Source organism: Stegodyphus dumicola, chromosome 1, assembly GCF_044657685.1.
Source record: "Stegodyphus dumicola isolate Sdum_Otavi_A_Nest chromosome 1, ASM4465768v1".
In the NCBI taxonomy this organism is placed as follows: domain Eukaryota; kingdom Metazoa; phylum Arthropoda; class Arachnida; order Araneae; family Eresidae; genus Stegodyphus; species Stegodyphus dumicola.
In genome coordinates this window covers 153,525,891-153,549,542 of record NC_140768.1, presented here as the reverse complement: position 1 = coordinate 153,549,542, position 23,652 = coordinate 153,525,891, and the positions used below count along the sequence as shown (strand labels likewise).

Sequence of the window (23,652 nt, the reverse complement as noted above, 5' to 3'; positions counted from 1 at the left end):
TTTTTTTTTTTTCTTTTAATAAATGGGTTTTAAAATTTATCCGGTTTTGTTTTTAATTATTATGCATTTTATTTCATTAAGAAGTTCTTTAATACCTTTATACTCTAGCCTTTAAAATCTTAAGCAAATCATAATTAAAAATGCTCCAGAATATCAAGGAAATACTCTTCTTTACTTTCAAATGTTTTAATGGCAAATAAAGTAAAGCGCAATAAGTTCTAAGAATTCTAAACCATTTTTAAAGAATTTTCTGACGCTTTTGTTGAAGAACAGCACTACAAATTTCCAGTAAAATTATTTAAAAAAAAAAAAAAACCACTTACTTCTTTCTTAATTTCTTCGTTTTCTTCCATAAGCTCTTCGCACAAAGCTTCTGATTGTGCTAGCTTTTGCTTTAACATTTCCACGTTCATTTTTGGTTTTTCACTTTCTTGTTTCTTAGCTAACTCTTGCTTGGCTTTATTCAATTCTTGCTTGCTCTCTTTCAGATCCTGCTTGAGCTTTTTGTTTTCATTTTTGACTTCGTCTTGAGACGCTTGCATCTCGGATAACTTGGTTCTCATCTTGGATAGTTCTTGGGCTGTCTTCTCCAACGCTTCCTTGTCTTTGTCCAACAGAGTTTGCTGTTTCTTTTGGAGTTCTGTTTTCTCACGCTCAAGCTTCGATATAGTATCCTCGCTAGTTTTCAATTGCTTTTTCAGCTGCTCTAGGGAGTTTTGTAGATCTTTTATCTTTAAGTCGTATTCCCTTTGCAACTTGTTCGTGACCTAAAATTTAATAGAAATATTGTTATTATTTTGATAATTAATATTATTAATTTTACACAGTGCGAAGTTCTGTGAAGTTATAGGCTGAACATGAACTATTTTAAACTTTTGATGAAAAAATTATTGCTTGTATCTGAATTCGATGACTTCATTACAAAGAATTTAACAAATATCATTTGACATTTATAATCTTCTTTACACTAAAGTGCGCTGTCGCAATTTAGAAAAAATGGTCAAATATAATTAATACTTTATCTGATAATTCTAAATTGTGTATATTAATAGTATATATTAATTTCAATGTATAATAAAATGTATATACCAATCTCAAAAAGTGTAAAGCAATTAGCACAATAATGAATAAAATCGCAAGATTTTTGTAAAAACTTCGTTGAGAAAATTTTTAGTTTATATTAATACACTTACCTGTAAAAGAGAACAAAATATTTAAAAAATACATAACCCCAGTGAAACAATAGTTATGACCAAGCCGTGTCTGATGACCAGCTGAGAGGGGACAGCAAGTAGAACATTTCTGTATAGGAATTATATATATATATACCTTTGAATAACATTTCTTCCAGTCGCCATGAATAATGTTGATATTAACCATGAACACTTTCATACAGCCCGTGATTTCTGATAAGCCATTAAAAAAATTCCGCGATTTAAGATATGGAGACTCGGATGGCCATTCCTACTGAAAGCAATGGCTTATTATCCCGCTTTTGCCAACGCCTAGCAGTCGGTGAATGAATAAAATCACCTCACACTAGTAACTCAAGCGAAATTCAATACCATCGAACGAGAGGCCACGTGGATGTTTTAGAGGTTTTCCCACTACGTAAGATGAATATGAAATAGTTATTAGGCGATGTTTCTAGAAAGTCTCGACAATCACTTTCAGCTCTACCCTGTGCCTGAAAGACAAAAAGTTGCCATCGCCACATCTGCACTAAGAGGACAGGCCGCGCTATGGTGGAAGAATATAGGCAAATTTTTATTAGGGGAATTTGGAAGCCAGACATATACATTTGAAAATTTCAAAAAATAGTTAGTAAAGGCCTTCCCCATAGTGAAAGATCGAGCAAGGCTGGAAGCCGAACTATATAGTTTCTATCAACGGGATATAGAAGAGTTGACGGACTTTATTCTACGAAAAATTAAGCTGACGGATATGCTGTATGGGAAGACACCCGACGCGGAGATTATTGAAATAATCTTACCCAGATTGTTACCTGCTGTTCAAGACTACTTCGAAATTAGAAACCCAACCACATTGCAGGAGCTCTTCGAATTGGCGGTGAAATTTCAAAATCGCAGAATAGCGGAAAATGCTAGAGGGGCATCGTATGCTCAAAGTACCCGAAGGAAATCTTCAAATGAGCAAACCAGAAATGCAAACCGCTCTTATGGGGAAAAGAGCTATCAAGCTAACTCATCGAACCTCGAAGGTCAAGACCCGAAAAGAAAATTCCAAAACAAACATCCGCGTACCCAGAAGGCAGAGGTTGAAAAGAAAGCTTTAAATGTGTAGAGGGGCCTGTGAAAGCGAGGGTCCAGACCCCGGAAGTCTTAAAAAAAACCCTCAAAAAGACACTTAAATACGGTCATCGTAAAAAACTCACATCTACCAATTATACAAGTCCTGGTTGGCGATGTACCAGTAGAAGCCCTCATCGATACAGGAGCAGAAGAAAATTTTATGAGCGAAACATTCTTCAAAAAGAATTTTTATAGGGTACGATTATTTAAAACCAAAAACACCGAAATTATAGCGGCGCAAGGAAAAACCTGTCACTGCATCGGGAAATTATCATTCAACATACAGGTAAAAGAGGAAAGCCTCAAAGTATTAATTTTTGTAGTCAAGAATCTGCAAAATCCTCTTATTTTAGGTATGGAGTTTTTAAGGGCCGCGAGGGCAAAATTGAATTTTCAAGACAGTTCCGTTGTGCTGGAGATGGACCAGAGGGTGGTGGAACCTGTGGAACAACCGCAAGTGGACCTTAGCCATCTGAATGACCATGAAAGTCAAGCCATCCAGCAAGTGGTGAGTAATTTTTCCAACTTGTTTTCAGAAAAGCCTGATAGTTGTCAAATAGTTACGCATCAGATACAATTAACTGCCGAAAAACCTTATAGGACTAAACCATATCGTTATGACAAACAAAAAGACGTAATCATTAAAGAACATATTCAGGAGATGTTAAAGAATAAAATAATAACGCCCATAAATAGTGAGTACGCGAGTCCAGTCGTACTATGTAGGAAAAAGAACGAGTTTACTCCTTCGGATAAAAGGGCTTGGAGGTTTGCTATCGATTACAGAAAACTAAATAGTATTACTAAATTCCCAGTTTACCCTTTGCCGGTTATAGAGGAAATTAATAGAAAGATCAAATCTACAAGATACATGTCTACTTTGGACTTAACGTCTGGCTACTATCAAATAGCTATGAGACCCGAAGACATACATAAAACCCCGTTTATAACAAAATCGGGCACTTATGCATTTTTACGCATGCCCTTTGGGTTGTGTGGGGCCCCATCAACATTCCAGACAGCTATGGACATTGTTCTAAAGCCTCTCCTAGGAAAATCGACTTTAATCTATCTAGATGATATAATTATAACGAGTAGTACGTTGGAACAATACATTAAAGATCTAGAAGAAGTTTTTAAATTATTAAAAGAGGCCGGTCTTACAATTAACGCCTCAAAATGCAAGTTCGCAACTAAAGAACTTAAATATCTCGGTTATAAAATTTCGCAAAAGGGTATAGAAACGCAAGATTCAAAAATGAAAGCAATCAAGAATTTCCCACCGCCCAACACCGCCAAGAAACTTTCTTCTTTCCTTGGGTTATGTTCTTACTATCGGTCTTTCATAAAAGATTTCGCTAATATTGTTGAATCACTCTTAGTAATTAAAAGAAAGAGAAGTAAATTTACGTGGACAGCGGAAGCAAATACAGCATTTGAAAGATTAAAAGAAGCGCTCATCAATGCCCCTGTTTTAAAATTCCCGGAGGGGGACGAAAGCCTGGAAATTGCAGCAGATGCGTCAGACTATGCGCTGGGTGAGGTTCTTATGCAAAATAGCCATCCTCTGGCATTTTTTAGTAAAACGTTGAATCAGACACAAAGGAATAACACAGCTACAGAGAGAGAAACATTAGCCGTATTAATGGCTGTACACAAATTTCGAGTTTATTTCGGCAAAGCGCCAGTAACAGTCTTTTCGGATCATGCGGCTGTTGGTAGACTTTACTCGGGGAAAAACCTAACCCCCAGGTTAATAAGATGGGCTTTAAAACTCCAAGAATATAATCTAATAATAAAATATAAACCGGGTACGGAAAACAATGTAGCTGACGCACTTTCTCGTATAAAACTGGACGATGAAGGAAATGAACTTAAATGCGCTGTGTTGACTTCAAAAATTTTAGATTCTAGAGATACGATTATCACTGAACTGAAAGCTGATCCTGAATTTGGAAATATCTATGCATATTTGAAAAACCCCGAAAGCTTTGAGCACACAGATATCGATGCGATAAGAAATAGAGCAGAAAACTATGAAATAATAGATAATTTATTATTTTATACGAAAACAACAAACGAAAATCTCGAGTACAAACCAGTCATCCCAGCCTCGCTTCGATTAAGCATTTTGAAGGAATTACACGACGCGAAAACAGCGGGTCATTTAGGGGTCAGAAAGACTTTAAAAAGGCTACGCGAAGCAGTATATTTCCCGCAATTATACAAAATAGTAACTGCGTATGTCAGGTCTTGCAATCAATGTCAGTTAATAAATGATATTAATTACAGCCCGGCCGGGTATTTAAATAGCATTCGCGCTACATTTCCGAATGAAATTTTAGGCATAGATCTTCTTGGTCCCTTCCCCCAGAGTGAGTTAAATAAAAATCGTTTTCTTTTAGTAATAGTAGATCATTTTTCAAAATGGACGGAAATTGTTCCACTTAAACGCGCGTCAGCCAAAACAGTCGCAGATGCATTCTTACACAGATACATTCTAAAATACGGTGCACCGATAAAAGTCATTAGCGATAACGGAAAACAATTCATTAGTCAAATACTTGAAAACATATGCACTGGACTTGGCATACGCCATATCAAAATGGTTCCGTATAGACCATAGGCAAACATAGCAGAAAGAGTGAACAAAAACATTGTAAAAATAATTCGCAGTTACGTTAGCACACATCACAAGCGCTGGGATGGCTACATAAATGAATTAGCTTATGCTTTAAGAACGGCAAATCACGATACTACGGGAAAAACTCCAGCAGAATTATTTTTAGGCCGAAAGTTAATTACGCCTTTAGATAAATTATTCTTTGTGCAACAAAGAGAGCAAGAGTTTAAACAGAAAGATGTGCAAAAACTTATTGATCAGGCGCTTAAAAGCTCGGATACGGCAAGAAATAAGCAAAAAGTGTATTACGATAGAAAACGCCGTGAAGCAGATTTTAAAGTTGGGGATAAAGCATTGAAGCGGAAATTTTCTTTATCAAGTGCCCCAGACAATTTTAGTGCAAAGTTAGCTCCAAAATTTGAAGGCCCCTATGTAATTCAGGAAATCAAAGGAGTCGTATTGTACCTTAAGAACGAGAGAGGGGATATCTGTAAAGCAAGTCCCGACCAGGTGAAAAAATACTATAATCCAAATGATTTTGAAATCCTTAAAAGTTTCTTGCAGGACTCAAGTCTAAAAGAAGTAGAAGGTCCAGAAATAACGACAACTGTTCCACCACCCAAGAAGCAGAGAACTGAAGAGAGACCTAGCCCTTCCACAACCCAGACGACGGTACCAAAAAGAAAAAATGAAAACTTTCAAACTACAGCATTTAAGAAAAACAACAATGCAAAAGCACCGAGTAAAGAAACCTTGGTAAAGAGGAAAACACCACTTACAACGTATCGCAGTAGAAATTACACATCAAGGAGAACGCTCCCAGGGCCAGAGAGTCAGGCGCAAGCAAGGCCGCCGTTCCGGAAACTGAAAAGACAGCAGGAGGAACGAAAATACCAGGAACAACAGAAGAAATTCAAGAAGGACTCCAGACCGGAGGATGTCAAGACCAGCCGTCCAATGGAGAAACGAAAAAGACAACAACCCGACGATCGCTACGCCAAGAGGCCAGCATGCAGAGGACGCAAAAGAAAAACTAATGTGGACGACACTCGGAGGTCAGTAAGGAGAAGATTGACGTCCATGAAACCTATAACGTGGGAACAATTTTGCCAGAAAAGAATGACGGAGTTTCAATCATCGAAAACTCAAAGATAAGTTAAAATCTTCTATAATTTTTTTTTCTTTTGTTCCGAAATGTTATGCGTGAATACGAAGTTCTATGTTTTGACGGAAGTCAATGTATCTCGTTAGAGACTTATTTTTGTTTTACTTTATTTAGCTAAGGCAAAAGTATTATTTTCATTAAGTATAAAATCTAAGAACAAGCAGTTTCTGTTGGTCGAAAGACTAATTCTGTTATGTTAAAGCCAAAATTTGGCCGAAGATAAAAGTAACTTCGTATTCTTGTATTAATAAGAATTTTAGTTTCAGTGCCGCCAGCTTGGCGAAGAATGAGTAAAGTAAAAATTTATTTTCTCTTATTCATTTTATGGTAAATTGTAAAAATCATATGTATTAAAATTTTGTAAATATACGTAAATACTTGAAAGTTATGTAAAAGTAGAATTTAGTCTAGAAGCATAAAATTTTAGATTCTAAAAGTAAATGCTTAAAAGCAATGAATTCGAATTTAAGTATTAAACTGTAGATATGGTGGTGGTGTGGTGTATTTAATTATGGCAAAGCACACTAGGGCTATCTGCCTAAGAGGAGGGATGCCTTTCGTGGAGGACTTTCTAAGGGAAACTGGCTCGTATGCTCGTTACACATGGGGAAACCACGAAAACACCCATGCAGCCAGCCCGTTCGCGGGATACGAACCTCGGACCGAACTACCAGTGTTCAGAGACTTTACCGCTCGGCCGCTGGCGGGCTTAAACTGAAGATAAAATCATGCTTTAAAGCGAAAGCCTGCATGTCTAAAGATGAATGAGGGGGAAGTTAGAATGAATGTGTTTTGTAGGGTTCTCCACCTACACTTGAATTTTTAAGAATGTTAAAGTAGCTCATCGAGTTGTAGAATGTTGAGTAAGGTGTGTCTATTTGGTCGTTGAATTCTAACAAATCATGGTGGTTAGGGGAAGTGTTGTAAGACTAAAACACGAATATTCCCGTTTGACACCACACATGGTGGAGAGCCAGGGTAAAGTTAAATTAATGCTTGAAAAATTGAATGAATGTGAATTAAGCAATAACTAAGGAAAACGAATCGTTTAAAAACAAAAAATTAATCACTGTCAAGAAAGTGTAAATTATAATGTATTTAGAAAGATACTGATACTTATTCCTTTCAGATGCTGGAAGGAAAAGAACAAGATTGATTGATGAAGTCCAGGAAAAGTTGCTGTAAGAAGAGAGATTTATATAAGTATCGACAGAAATTTAGTATACATTTTGTTACATAAGATTTTTTTTTTTTTTTTTTGTGTGTGTGTAAACGAGGTTCTTGAGAGTTAGTTCAGAATTATAGAAACTTTACAACAGGTCGTTTGTAGCACCTGCTTCCAAGTTTTCCAAATTCTTGCAGCGGCAAATGTAGGGTTTATATTTATTTTAACTAACATTTATTTTAAGTTTAAACTATCTTTCCTGTCAAGCCTTAATTTCCCCTGGAACTGCCAATGCCAGAGTATGTATATTTTAGTAGAACGCGCAAGGATTCAAATTATCAGCGGAAGTATTCCGAGTTAAATAGAAAGGAAACGAGTTCGAGGTGTGCTGTTCTTACTTCACGAGCGCGGAGGTAGTTAGCCAGAAATTGAAGAACCCCGCGTTTTGGCCTGTGTGCTTGCCTCGGAGAATTGTTAATCGTTCAACGTGATATTCAAAGTTTGCTGAATTAGCAGCGGTCTTGTAAAACGCGGTGAGGTTAGTTACTTTTAGAGAGCCTCGTAGTTAGAGTCTTGTTATTATTTCTTTTCAGGTTCTTATTTTTATTTTACCGCCGGGTCGGCGTAGTTTGTGAGCGTCAAGAGCACACAATTTTAATTTCTTAAGTTGAATAAAAAGGGACTTAAACCCTTAGCAAGACTCTGTCTATTTTCCAGTTTCAACAGTCACCTCTTGGTTGCGTGCAGGTTGGAGGCGCGCAACTCTACAACGTGAACCCCAGAATTCTGGAATACGCGTGGTGTATGCTTTTAATTATATCAAGGAGACATGCGGAATGAAGGGAGAAAATGCCTTGTAAATTAAAGTTATTATTAACATCTCTTCTGAGATCCTCCAATGCTAATTAATATTTCTTTGTGGTTCATCAATCCATTTTGGCACTATTTTGTGAGATGATTCATTTTTTTTTCCTCTATCAGATCGGATACTGCCAGCCAATGAAAAGTAGCGTATCAAATTTTCGGTCCGTCGAAGTTCGTTATAACGAGTGTATATAGATAAAACTTCGCATACCTCCAACTCAGTCACCGAAACTGAAAATGAACCATTAGACAAACTAGCAGCGTTCAGTTTTTTATTCCACTACACAGTTAAAAGCATTATCCCCTCCATCCTACTTTAGAGAACTAAGCCTTTTTCAAATAATTTTCTGCCAAATTAACCCATGTAAGACACTTAAGTGATTTTTTTTCCTCTTCTCTTTTCCGCAAAAGTTGCATTTTGTTTCTCTTTCAACTCAATAGCTACCAGCATGAAAACTGCGTCTCTGCTGCATTTATGAATTACTCGACCCCCTTAGTGGTCCTCTGCACTGGCTATTTCCATATCACGTAAAAGCTACAAAATTGCAAAATTTGTTATTATTCCCAAATATATTCGTGTTTAATGAACCTTCTTTTCGCGAATGTTTACATCGCCGTTTTGCCTTTGAAATATTGTTACATTTATTTTGAAAATTAAAATTATATTTTCAGTTAAACAAATAAAATGCTGAAGCATTCTGCGCTTTATCGGATTACCTTACGTAACCCCCCTTTTATTTTCTAATTTTGTCGTCCTACAACCGACAGCGGAAACATTATGCTAAGAATTTAATTTCCGAATGATGCGGTTATAGTAAGAACATAACAAATAAATAATAGCCATAGATAAAATATGGAAGATATCAAAATATTATTTCTTTAAAGGAAGTCTGCGTTCCAACAAAAATGCGAAGTAATATTAACATTACAATCTTTACTAAGATATTTTCCTTTCTACTTGTCTGTAACTCGAATCTCGCCCGTTATTACTGCTGTCTCTGCTGCTCCTTACACCTCAAATCATGCACAAACAACTGGAGAAGCGACTTGGCTAAATCGCAAACCGAATGTCAGTTAGTATTTACTTCGCTGCGACGAGTAGATTCTTGTATTACACTGACTTAATCACTTAAAAGGGCAAGATTCGGCATGACTTTCGCAGGTAGCGTGCGAGGGTTTGTCTATGTTAGTACGACGAAAACGATCGCGGCTCGTACAAATACATTTTAAAATTTAGGAGAGAATGTTCTTACTGAACGCAATGAGGAAGGGGAAAATTTCGTGAGTATTATTTAATTTTCAGAAGCTTGCTCTAGAAAGCTGTGAAGGGGGATATGCGAGGATATACGGCACCCTCTTCGCTTTTTTCCTGTGTCATAACAATTACCGAAGAAATACGCAAACAGAAACACAGAAGGAGACACATCACAGTTAGAGATATTAAGAGATAGCAGCAGACTTACTGATGTGTCTGCTATTTGTGAAACTATTTAGGTACCTTGCCCGCTGTTAGTTACTGCAAAGATTTAAACTTAGCATTGGAAAATCCATTTGGAAATTTGCCGAAACTTTAAGATACATGGTATCTAAATTAGCCTTCCTGGTATAGTGATTGATATTAAGAATTATTCATTCTAGTTTGCAGTCTTGAAAGTTTTACTGTTGGGCTGGTAAGAATGTAATTTCGGTTCGTACAAATAGATAGATTCGTTTTTTAATTAAATTTGATTTTTATTCTTTTGTCCATCTTATATATTTTTTTAATTTGGCAGCTGATACTTTAACCCTTTGAATTTGATTTATTTTTACTCCGTTTTCTATCCAAGTGAAAAATTCATGTCATAAATAAGGTAAATTTAGCATTTGGGATATTTTTGACAAACGGTTTTCAAGCCAGAGGGTGCGACACATATGTCCCAGCCGTAGCGATCGTCTTTTACTGTAAGCCAGTGACGTGGCTACATCAACGAGATAGTATACTGTTATATGAAGTCGTTGGGCTACATGGAGGTAGGAAAGGGAGGAGGGGCCATTCCGCGCTAGAAGTGAAGCACTGCTTTGAAGCTTGGGTCACCAGACGGGGTGTTCTTTGTTTACATTCAGAAGCTCGCTTGACAAGATTCTGATAGTATTTCGACACACGACAGTTCCATAGAAATCGAAAAAGGGACACTCTCGCATGAAAGAAACATTCATAGTGTAATGGATAATAGCAATTTGTATAGTTTACTGACATTTACGCAAAAATCACATCTTGGTTATTTTTCGATAACTAACAACAGCGATTTTGATCATGAATTTGTTTTATAAAATTCTAAGCTGTTGCACTACAAAAATATAGATTTTAAGAAAATTGCTAAAAGAGATATGCCAAAATTTATTTTCTAAAAGATTTGAAAAGTTTGAAACTTTATGGCTAAATGTAAATATAAAATTGTGTATGTTAAAATATTTGTAATTAGGCACATAGGTCAGATTAAGTTTTTATTAAATAGAGTAACGCATGCAAGGGGTATCTGCCTAAAGAGAGAGATGCCATCGTGGAGGAATTTTGAAGAAAAACTGACCTTTGAGTGGGTATTAAAAATAATACTTATAATTTTCATTCAAATTATATTCATATATGTTTTTTATGTAAAACTTTCGGGTGTATGCTAAATTAGTGTAAATTACTTTACACGAAAAATATAGTGAATGCACAGAAATTAAAGATTTGCACATGCCGGAAATGATAAATAGGCAATATGTATGGGTATTTATGCATATGCTTGCAAAAAGCATGTATCTGCCTTTGACAAAATACTTAAATATTCATTAAATTATTTATAAATGTATTTGAAATGAAGAATTTATTCACTTATAAACAACTGTGAAAGTACTGTGAAGAAATCTAATGATTAAATGTATCTAATTTATAATGATTATAAATATTATCTAAATATATAATAACCTTAATATTGAATTGTAAACATAAATGGAAATCCTGTTGACAAATACCTTATAAAACTATTTAAGCAAGAATTGTTCGTATTGGAAAGCAATCTGTTAAAAGGTATTGTAAAGCAAATGCTATGAGATGCGCACTTAAGAACGTAATAAAGAGTTCTGGAATATGTATTGTTGAAATGAAGGGTAAAAAAAAATCTTATAAGTATAATTAAAAGAATTATTCCCTTTACATTTTATAATAACTCAGTTACAAGTTTTAAATAATACTTAAAACTTATTTTATTCCCTTTCAGAAATGTTCAGAGAAAGTCAAATACTATTTAATACCTATTTAATTATTAGGATAATAATTAAATAGGTATTCCTAATAATTCCTAATAATTCTCTAATTTAAAATGAACCGAATAGAGCATTAATTATAAATTGACTTACAATTTTCGATTTAAAAGAAGCCAAAAAATCATGTCATATTTAAGTAAGTATTTTAGGAAGAAGCTCTATAAATAGAAAAGAAATAATGCATAATTTTAATATTAATAATACAATAAACTTTGATCTTAATTTTTGTACCTTAACCGAATAAAATCGAATTATCTTAATTTTTTTTTCTAATGTAATTAACGAAAACTTGTGAAAATATTTCATTCAAATTAAACCATTCTGAGAAAACTGTCCTGTGAAAAGTATAGCATTTAATTCCGTTCAGAATGAAATGTTGTTTAAAAATATGTTGTTTTCACATACTTAGGACTCTGAAGTGTTGTAGAAAAAGAAAATATATACATTTATATATATATTTGCGACGTAATTACAAAATATTTACACCCGAACGCGTCAAATCCCATAGAACTCAATGGTAAATGACCCAATGTTTTGGTCACCACGTAGGGATCGCCGGTGCTTCAGAGCAGGGTACGGAGAAACTTGTTTAGGGCGACTCCATCTTACTTCCTACCTCCATGAGCCCCTCCTCCCTTTACTATCTTCATGGCGTGGCTAGGGGGATGGCAAGGGGGGACATCTGTCCCCGGGCGCAGCATTTAGGGGGCGCCAAATGGATGTTATGAAATTTTAGAATAAATTATTTTTCTTTTTAAATGCAGTAAAAAAAATAAATTAAAAAAATTCGCATACTTAGTCTATCGCCCCATCATAATAAGGATATCTTTTTCCTACATTTTTTTGTCATGTGATTAGCAAAGATTGAATAGAAAAGCTAGGTTTTCGATTTAAAAGTAAGGTCAATGAAAGTCATCCTTCCCCACAAGTCCCTTTCCCATTCATTCCTAAGCAAACAGCGAGAAAATACTTCGAAGATTATGCGATACTTTTAAGTCGTAAAGCTTTTGTCCTTTTACAGCTTTGAATAACCCTCCGTATCCGGTCCCATTTTCCCTGTAGCAATCAAGTTTAGCGTCGCGATTCTTTGAAAGTGGAGACACTAAAATAGCAAAAGCCCTTTCATTTTGAACCAAATATTTAAAATCACAATGATTAAGAGAATTAAGTATTCCAAAAAAGAAAAAAAAAAGCAAGTTAGGGTATTTAATTTTACATTTATTAATTATTACACAAATATTGCACAAGAGAGGAAAAGAAGCTAAGTCAGTTAAACATATCAAAAATATTAATTTATTTTACTTTATTTAATTATTATTATTTTTATAATATAGAGAGAAAGCCAACTTCGCTGCGTTAGGTACAATGAATTTTACGCTATTAGTCATCTAGTAATTTAAATCCTCTGTTTAAAATTATTTAAGGGAGCAGGTGTTCAATATGTAGATGGTTTATATAGTTCATTAGTGGGTAGAATGTATAAGTCTGGTCAACGGTGCTAGTTCGATATTGTTTATAATCTCAGCAAACGGGCTGACTGCATAAATACTTTTAAAATTTTCCCTTATATGAAATTCAAATACAAGCCAGTTTCCCTTAGAAAGTCTTCCATAAAGCCATCCCTTCCCATAGATGGATAACCTCCACTTCCTTTGCCATACTCTTCAATAATAGCAAGCATATATAATCATCCTGAATAAAAGTAATCAGAAAAAAAGAAAAAAAAAAAAAAAACTTTTATGAGTGCCCTCTAAGAAATTCTACATTTTCTACATGAATTCTACTCAGTGCACTTCTGTTTTGGAAGAGGTAAGCAATTGCCTCTTTTTTGAAAGTTATGGATATTACATAATTTATAATGAGAAAACTTTTTATGTCATTAAAAATTCATTGTAGTTGTGTATTTAAATGTATTTACCTAAGCTGAAAATTTCTATAATGGTAATTTGTTCAATTATTAATTATCTGATTAAGAATTGTACTTGAAACTTTTTTTTTCTTTTGCAGTAATCTCAATTTTATTAAATATGCTATTCAGTAATGCTATTACACAGAGAGTTATTGATTCCTCGTTGTGCAGTTAGACAAAATCATTGTCTTAACAAAATTATTCCTTTAATGTATGATATTAATAAGAGGATAGTTACTTTAATTCTTATGTAAAAATTTTTCTTCGAAGAGTAACTGATCACAAATGATTGATTGAATTAAGATTTGCTAATAATGCCTGAACTTACTGATTTTATAGAGCTGTAGAGGGATAATATCTTATACTTATCTATATGCCGAAACATTTTCATTGTTCCCATATACAGGAATTGAAGTGCTTAAAACTCTTATGCTGTATTAAAAATTCTAAGAAATGTGAGAACCGAGTTAGTGATGTGGGAAAAAGAATAAAGCCCCCTTTCTACTTCTTTAACAGTGAAGAATTAACTGTAAACAAGTTATAATCTTTGCTGCTTCTATCAATTAAAAAGAATTAATGTAATTTGACTTTTCACTTAAGAAAGAGTTAAAGTGTAACTGAGCATATTTAAAGTATTATAGAATCTATCGCAAAATTCTAATTCATAAATTAGTAAACTCAGAATTAAAATAAAAGTTTAGAAATAATTTTAACTTAAATTATAATCTCAGTGATTTAAAAGTAAGTTAATAAAAACTATATTATTTTTGAATTTTTCTCATGTTTAATAAAAACAATAAAAGGCAAACATTTTTACTTCTTTGAACGAAAAAAAAAAAAAAAAAAAAAAAAAAAAAAAAAAAAAAAAGGATGTATTGTAATCACGAAGAATTTCGGGTATCATATTCCAATACAAATATTCATTTTGATCTTTCGCGAATCAATTCGGACAATTTTTTGTATGACGTCTGTACGTACGGACAAAATAAAGAATTATGTTTTTCCAAAACGGATTGTAAAATGGATTTAAAATATACTCAAAAGGGACTTTTTTCCGTGACGTCTGTACGCCGTACATTGTGCACTCACCCCTTTACCCAGCCTTTATTTTCTCAATTGGTGGTTTTTTCATATGTTTTCTTATTATAGTTGTATTTTAAATGAAGAAAATATTCAACTCTTGTCAAAAAAATTATTAAATAAATAAAATGAAATAAAAAATAATTTTCGTCGAGTATCGAAATCAAACTTTTATTGCGATCTCCCGGTTTCTATACTCGTATTTGATAAAGTTTTATTTGTTATAAAAATTATTATATTTGTTATAAAAAAATATATAAGAAGTTTGGCTTCCGTACGATAAAAATTGAAAAAAATATTTTATTTCAAAACTTGAAATTTTTTATATCATTTTCAGCTTGATTGAGGGATTGGTTAATTAAGTTAGAGTAATTCGAGGAAATAAGTTTAAATAAACTATAGCAAAGAATGTGTATAATTTAATAGGTCGTATAATGTTTACCGCTATATATCCACGTATTAAAATCTATTTATCAAGACAACATGTACATTTTTAAATAATATAAATAAAACACTTAAATTGTACATTCAAATTAATAAATTCTTATAAATCGTTTAAATGAAAATTGCTAAGTGAAAAATTATAAATCCTTCAGGGTATTACCTGATAGATAGCCGCCATTACCTCCTATGAAGGAACGGACATATACACCCATGCCTTCTCCGATATTCGAACCTGGGCCCTTTGGTCTGCTCCCTTAATCACTATACCGTCTGGGGAACGTAAAAAAACGCAAAATCGCGTTTGATAGCTTAACAGTTATTCGGTTTGCAGATAAAGCCTTTCCTAAAATCCAGTTTTATTTGAAATACCATTATTTATATTGAGGTAAAAAGTGTGAAGTGAAACTATTATACGATAAGTTTTAAATAGTGTTTTCAGACCTTTTTTATGTTCCTCAATGCAACAAAAAAATTATTAAATGGGCCTTCTTTTAAGTAAGTTTTCTTTTGAGTAAAGTGAGCTAGGTCCAAATATAAGACTATTTATACATTATTATGTCTTACATTTTGGTGGCTAACAAATTTGCATTCTTGATTACACTAAATTCATAAGATCGCGTCATTCACCAAAGCAAGACATTTTATTTCGTAGATAATTTTTAGTTATTTATAACTGAAAACTGCAAAAAAAACATTATAGATATTGCTCTATTATGCAATTGCTTCATTATGCACTGTGATTTATAAATAAAATAAATATTTACAATCATTTAAAGAATTATGTCTGATAATAATAATTTAAGTAATCTGACTTTAAATATGTTTTGTAAAGTATTTTAAAAAGTAAATGAGAGAGATTTACTTTTTGAAATTCTTAAATTAAATAGTACAGAAAACCTAGTAGCTATATATTCAAAATGGCAGAAAATTCGAAACTTTCGAAAACGCATAAATTTTCATATTGAACAGCATATTGCTATTATTTAATAATTGCTAAGTCATAAAATATTTAAAGAAGCGACAAACAGTGCAGAAGTTGAGAGAGTATTCCGTCAATAATTAATGCACAGACGCTGAAGAAATATCGAAAAAATTAATAAATGTTTGTTTTACAAACACATTATGTAATTTAGTTATATAAAACATCTAACCTCTGTTTTCTATTACGTAACATATTTTATTTTGGATTATATAATAAAAACAGAGTTTCAAAGTTTTACGCATTCTGTCTTCTATTACAAATGCTTGTATGCTCATAAATAAAACAGCTGAACACTAGTAGCTTGATCCAGGTTAAATTTCCAGGAACAAGATGACTGAGGCAGAGGCATTTTGTGGTTTGTTAAAGATTTTTAAAGCTCTCGCTGAGTCTTTAAGCTGCTCTTACACTCCCATCTAACTCCTGTTAACTCATATATAACTCCCATCCCTCCTGCTAACACACTTTTATTTGTCTTTTAAGGTGTATTATTAAGCATCGCTTTCATGCACTTAGCCACATACAATTCACCAGCAAAATCACAATTTTTTTAAAAGCAGCATATTTTTAGAATTTCCGATGCAGTGTTAAATGTTGCCATATATTTTTATATTTTATTCAGTGTTTTCTCATTTCATATTATCAATGCTCAATATTAGTAAAAGATGGCTTACAAAACTTGTTTCCTGTCTTTTCATTACTAACTTTGTGTATGTTAACTTTATTTATTAAATATAAACTTTCGTTACATAAAATTCAATTCAGCAGCAAAATCACAAAATATTTGATATTAAAAGATAAATATGCTACATTTTTCAAGGCACAAGAGGATCAAGCCAAAGTAGAACATACAACAGGTAAAGCGACAATCTTGTATTTGGTGTAGATATGTAAATTCTCAATAGATGAAAAGGGACCCATTTGCCTTCGATTGAGAATTTACAAAATCTAAGCTAAAATCAAGGTTGTCGTTTTACCTGTTTCTTCTTACATTTTTCGCGAATTGCAGCTACCTCCCGAGTTGGAGATAAAAATGTTAATGTTAAAATAGAACACTGTTGCCACTCCTCGCTTTCAAACGTTGATATTGTTAACTAAAAATTAAAGTTTTAAAAAATATGAAAAAATAATAAAACAAATTCTAAATTCAAAGTTCGTGCTTTCAGGTGAAGGATTGAGCGACCGAGCGGTAAAGTCGCTGAACACTGGTAGTTCGGTCCGAGGTTCGAATCCCGCGAACGGGCTGGCTGCGTGGGTGTTTTCGTGGTTTTCCCCATGTGTAACGTGTAAACGAGCTAGTTTCCCTTAGAAAGTCCTCCACGAAGGCATCCCTCCCCTTAGGCAGATAGCCCTCGAGGCTTTGCCGTAATTAAATAACCTAACCTAAACCTAACCAGGTGAAGGATTACATTATTCAAAATTTAATAGCTCTACGTACCATCGTTTTTTTACAATATATGCAGATTCTTTATTATTTAATTTCTTTAAAAATAATACAGAGCGATAACATATTTAGCGGCAACAATCTGAAAAGTTACTCAGACATTTAAGTGTTTCCGAAGCAAAATCCCGAAACGAGACTAATAGCGCTTATGTGTTTTTTACCTGTAAAAATTTAGTACAAAACACACAATTAATTTAACACAAATACAAAATACACGAATTAACACAAAAATTATAAAAATATATCAATTGAGCAGCACTATGCATCTTCGTTCATTGGTGAACTTAATTATGCAGGTCCGGCGTTTGTCGCCCGGTGCAAGCTCCGCAAATCCAAAATTCTGCCGCCCGGTTCGTTCCTAGATCTAAAACTTTTGCCGCCCCAAAATTCTGCCGCACAGCGCCGTCAAACGCTATGTTGCCGGCCTTGTAATTATGACTTCCAAATGAGAGCTGATTTATTTATGTATTGCTTTTATTTTTAAATAGAATTTTCAATGATTTTTAATAACATAAAAAGCCTAGCAGTGGGCAAATAAATCAGAGCGTTGAATACTTTTATTCAACGTGGGTTCGAATCAAGACAAGTAAGCTGCTTGTATTAATGTTTTAAATTTCCACAATGTGTAACGTAGGTATTAGATAGTTCTCTTAGAAAGCCCTCATAGCCCTTGTGTGCTTCGTTACATTTAAACAAATAATTATAACTGAAGCTTTTTTGCTAAATATCTTCATTAGGATGTATTTACGTGGCTGGTATGTACTGCTGGTACACCAGGTTAACTTTTCTCGGAGCAAAGCATGAACTTTGTTGGAATAATCATCTCGGAGCAACTTAAGTTTTCACTTTTAGAGCTACGCAAATGAATTGCGCTTTTTAACGCAAAATCGTGACTTCTCAGTTTCAAAAAGTAAGATAAATTATTACTAAAAGTGTATCTTTCTTTCACAAATATTCATAAAAGTCGCACCAAATACGTTATTATATTTTAATTTTATCCATTTATTTTGTTCATAATTTAAGTGTTCGAACAAAGTTTATTTTTTCAGAAATAATTATAGTTTCTCCATAAAAACTGTTATCATTTTAACGAAAATCACCGCATGAAATAGCGATAGTAAAATATTGTTTCCAGCATGAATAACTTTCATGCTGGAAATTACGTTTTACTTAAAATACTTCAGTAAAATTTTATATGAAGGGAGGGTACGTTTGTGTAGAATTTTTGCATCCTTTGTAAATAAAATGTGAAATTTATAAGATGAAGTCGCTTCTCATATGCGTAGATAAAAGATAAACCGAGAAAATTCTAGAGAACAATTCCAATTCTACTTCATTTTCGTCATAACATTCCAATTCTCAAGAGAAATTATCTCTTCTTTCTGTTCCTTCATATGCTTTGGACATCAGCACTATATTCCTTCAAAACAAACTACCATTTATTAGCGAAGACACCTAATTCGCATTCTTCACAAATCATTTTCAGCCTCCATACTTTTATGTATTTCCAAAAACAAAAATGTCTGGATGAAAAAAAAATTGAGTTTCTAACATGAGCGGCTTTGATGGTTTACAGTTAAAGTATGGTGCATACTGTTCATCATGCTCTCTTTTCCGTTTATTGTACAGTCGAGAACAGAAAGGAAATTTTGCTTTCCAGCCTTTCAAAAACTAGATTAAGTAAATCTTCATCAAAAGATAATTTATGACAAGTGCAACTAATTTTCTAAAAGTCACTATACTGTTTGAAATTTCTGTAAATGCTTGGACAGCAAGAAACATTCTTCTATTGAAAAGAATAGCTAAATTCTCTGGTATATTACAAGAGCAATAATAATTTGTGGCAAATAATCTGGCTCAGAAGTTCTTTAGCATTATGACTTGTATTTTCCAAAATTATGTTTTTCGCATTTGCTAATGCTGTAACGCTCGGACGAAAATAACTTACGTAAGTCTTCCGCCAATAACAATTTTAGAGCTTTATTATTTTGCCAATCAAAACGATACTGAAATCGAATTTATGTATATTTCAATATTTTACAGATACTCATTAAAATGAAACGAGTACAACAGAAAAAATTAAGTGGAGCAGAAGGAAGAAAACGAAGGAAAGCTCAAAATGAAGAATGTGTGAAGTCAAGCAAAATTCTGACAGCATTTTTGAAAAGTAATAAAGATTCGGAATCATTCACATCAAAATAGGAAGAAGATGTAGAGATACATGCATCACCTCCCTGTATTAAAATATATGAGCAAGGAAACTTAGAAGAGAGGCACAGAAGTGAAATAGACTTGAATAAAAAGGAATGCAAGTATTCATCAAATTCCGAAGAAAATTCGGACGAGGATTCACTTGATCCAACTCAACAAGACAATCCGAAAGGTATTGAAACGATAGCTAATGTGATTTACCATCGTGACTTTCGATATCTGAATTTTGACCAGGCAACAGAAAAAAGCAATCGTACCAGATGCACTTCGTATAGAAATAGTGGAGAAAGGGTCGATTTATTTTCAGAATAATGTTGGGCCTTTTGCACAAAAAAATAACAGACCGATGACCTCAGCCTGGTTTACCAAACAGTTAGGAAAAGGAAAAGGAGGTATGGTGAATAGATCTTGGTTGGTGTACTCTCCTTTAAAAAGAGCAGCATTCTGTTTTTCGTGTCTAATTTTTCCATCAAAAGATGCAGTCAGTAGCTGTTCTTCTTTAGAAACTGAAAGTGGTTTTAATAGTTGGAAAAAACTAGAAAAATACTGCACATGAGAATTCTCAAAGGCACCGAAATTCTTTCACAATCTGGAAAGAAATGGAAAGAAGGCTGATAAAAAAAGGAAGTTTAATAGATGCCCAGCTTCAAAATCAAATTGCTACAGAGAAAGAAAAATGGCGACAAATACTTAAGAGGGTGTTGTGTTGCATTCAGTATTTAGCCAAACAAAATTTGGCCCTAAGAGGCTACAGAGAAAGTATCACTGAGAGTCAACGAAACGCTGGAAATTTAATAGAACTTCTGAAGCTCATCGCAGAATTTGATCCAATTATGAATTGCCACCTTTCGTATGTGCAACAAAATCCAGGATCAACTACATACCTTTCGCCAGAAATTCAAAATGAATTTATCCAGTTTCTAGTAGCTGCAGTTAGAGAAAAACTTGTGTGTGATATCCAACGTGCCAAATACTATGGTATACTGTTTGATTCAACTCCTGACGCTGCTAATCAAGAGCAAATGTCCGAAACTATTAGATATGTAGATATTGACTTTGAGGAGAAAACTGTTGTTATAAAAGAGTGTTTCCTAGGATTCATTCAAACTCATAAAAAAGATGCAGCAAGTATAGCAGGTATAATATTACAACAACAAAAAGACAAATTAGCTTTCAAAGACTTTCGATCACAGTGTTATGACAATGCGCCTGTAATGTCCGGTTACAAATCAGGAGTGCAACAAAGACTCACAACACTTAACCTAAAAGCTATATTTGTTAACTGTGATAATCACACACTTAATTTAGTTGGGGTTCATGCTGCTAATAATGAGGTAGCTTCTTTGACGTTTTTTAGTACCATACAAGCTATCTGTGTCTATTTTTCAAGATCAACTCTTCGATGGAAAAGACTGAAAACTGCTCTAGGTGTATCGTTGAAGTCGAAGTCAGAAACTCATTAGAGTGCCAGAGTAGAAGCTGTTAAACTGGTACATGATGAACTCGAAACCTTAGTAGAGTTATTTGAAAATATTGCAGAGGATCATGATAAAAATGCAGATACAAGAAGTGATGCAATTCAATTGTTGCACCGGATCTTAACTTTTGAGTTTTTTGTTCTTCTTCGATTCCGGAATACAGTACTTGCCAAGATTGACAGGGTTCAGAAAAGGCTTCAAGACCCCACTATGAATTTCCACAATGCTGCTCGAGATATTCAAGCTTTACAAGACTATCTTCTAGAAAACAGAGATGAGATATGCATGAAATATCTTGGAGACGCCAAGGAACTGTGCAATGCTTGTGATATCCAAGCTGAAAAACGACAGAGAAAGAAGAAGAAAATGCCTGGAGAAATTGCAGAAGATGTAGGACTCACAGCAGAAATTGAAATGCCGCGATTGATGAAAAGTATGCTAGACAAAATACACATAGAAATGGCAGACAGATTCATCAGCTTAAAGAAAGTAGACTCTAATTTTGGCTTTCTTTTAGATATAAACGGACTAATGTCTACAGGCAACGAAAGTAGCTTGAAACAGTGCTGCATTTCTATGGAAAACGTTTACGATACAGAGATACAGACTTGGATGGTTTGGAGATGTAGACTGAAATAATGGATTGCCGAATGCTACTCAAGACAAGAGCTGATGTTAAGCTTTCGACGCCAGAGGACCTGCTTCGCTTTATTGTACAGTACGGAGAAGATGTATTTCCCAATCTAAGAGTTGGTCTTCTGATTTTACTGACTATTGGAACCGCCATCGCCAGCTGTGAAAGATCTTTCAGTAAACTAAAACTTATCTTGCCCTACCTGAGATTATCTATGGTACAGGAAAGATTATCTACCTTAGCTTTGCTCACTGTGGAGCAGCAGGTTGCCCAGAGTATAAATTTTGATGAACTAATCGATAAATTTGCAGCAGCTAAAGCTAGGAAAATTTCACTTTGAAATTAGTGATTACGTTTCAAGCATTATACATGAAACTGTCATTATACATTTTCAAGTTATTATATTATTATATCCAATAAGATGTTTAAGTTTTCGGAATTTATATTTGAATAATATTTTAGAATAATCATATTTTCGAACTATCATTATTGTCTTAATTATTTTACTATGTTCTAAGTTGGTGACTTTAGAGAAACTTTTAAAATATACGCTTAAAAGTACTTTAAAAATTAAAATATTTAATAATTTAAACTATTTAAAATTAGAAATATTTCATATTTTAGCAAATTATTATTATTATTTTAAACAATTAAAATGTTATTATTTTTAAAGTTTTCTTTTCGTTCCCCACTGCAGATCTTTGGCAGATTGGGGGGGGGGGGGTGCGCGAAATCTTCACTTGTCTCCGGGCGCTGATAACCCTAGCTACGCCTCTGCTGTAAGCCCACCTATTATTCTGAAAAACTTTATTATATGAAATAGATTTTACGTCGTATGGTACGGCGTAAAGCATTCTTTGCATAACCCTATATTACGCATTGAGCAACTCATATTTGTTCCTTTCTCTATGTTAATTTGTGTACAACGAGCATAGCGGCTTCTTGATTTTCCAACTATTAGAAGATGATCTCCAACATTCAGGAGATTCTGAGCACTTTTTAACCGAGCAGTAACTTTTAAACTTTTACTAGGACATAGATATCCCGTTAGTAGTCAAAGAGTTAAGGTTACTAAAAAAACAAATCTCCTGTACTTTTGTTTACAAATGTCAATTTAAGGTACATTTTAACATGGGTAAAAAAAAAAGAAAAAAAAAAAAAAAAATTCCACATATTTTACTTTTTATTTCCTTGTACGAAGTAAAGGAATTATTGTAGTCTCGCAAAATTCCGGGTACCATATTTCAACGAAATGACCCATTTCGAAGGCTAGTGAATGCAATTTAACGATGTTTTTGCGTGATATCTGTACGTAAGGACAGAATAAAGGACTTCAAACGAATTATAAAAAATATTTAAAATGGATTCAGAAGAGATTTTTTCTTGGCGTCTGTACGTACATACATACGTATGTATGTATCTTAACTCAAAAACGAATAGGCTCAGAACGTTGTAATTTTGTATATAGTACTGATATAGCATGTAGTTGTGCATCCACCTTTTTGGTGGCAATCGACCGCACTAAAATATATATATATATACTTTTGGTGCGGCCGATTGCCACCATATATATATATATATATATATATACCCATTCTGTTACTCAGCTAATTGAGCTAAGTTTTTTATTCTTATATGTTGGTAAATTGCACCTTTTTTGCCTAAAAAATTGTTGAATTATGTTGTTCTTATCTTCCGGTTAAGGTTTTTATGCCTTTAGTTAACTTCGCGCAATATTGGTAGAATTATCAACAATTTAAAATTTGTTTAAGAGAGGCCCAAGCCTGATTTTGTTTACCATAGCAGCCATATTTCTTTATATTTGAAACTTCGCAGAATAGTGGATTTGTTGCCAATCTAGATCAACTAAGCTTCGCATCAAGAAAGACAACGTCTTCTTTTATTATTGCTAATTAATATAAGTGAGGAAATGTAAGAATACTGGCAGCTATTCCAGAAGTCCGTGGTTCGATTCCTGGCGAAGGCGATTACTCATTTTTCCTCTTGCCTGCTTCCAATTAACCTAATGTCTCTACAGTGGCGCCCGAACTAAAAC

General features: G+C 33.7%; 1 protein-coding gene across 1 annotated transcript in view; it reads right to left on the bottom strand.

Moving 5' to 3' along the window:
- LOC118188743 (uncharacterized) overlaps window positions 1–23,652 on the bottom strand; it is a 240,108-nt gene that overhangs the window by 172,538 nt on the left and 43,918 nt on the right. Inside the window, exon 2 of the mRNA XM_085822219.1 lies at window positions 324–767. Coding sequence (XP_085678345.1) covers window positions 324–767 — 444 coding nt within the window. The remainder of the gene's footprint in view (window positions 1–323; window positions 768–23,652) is intronic.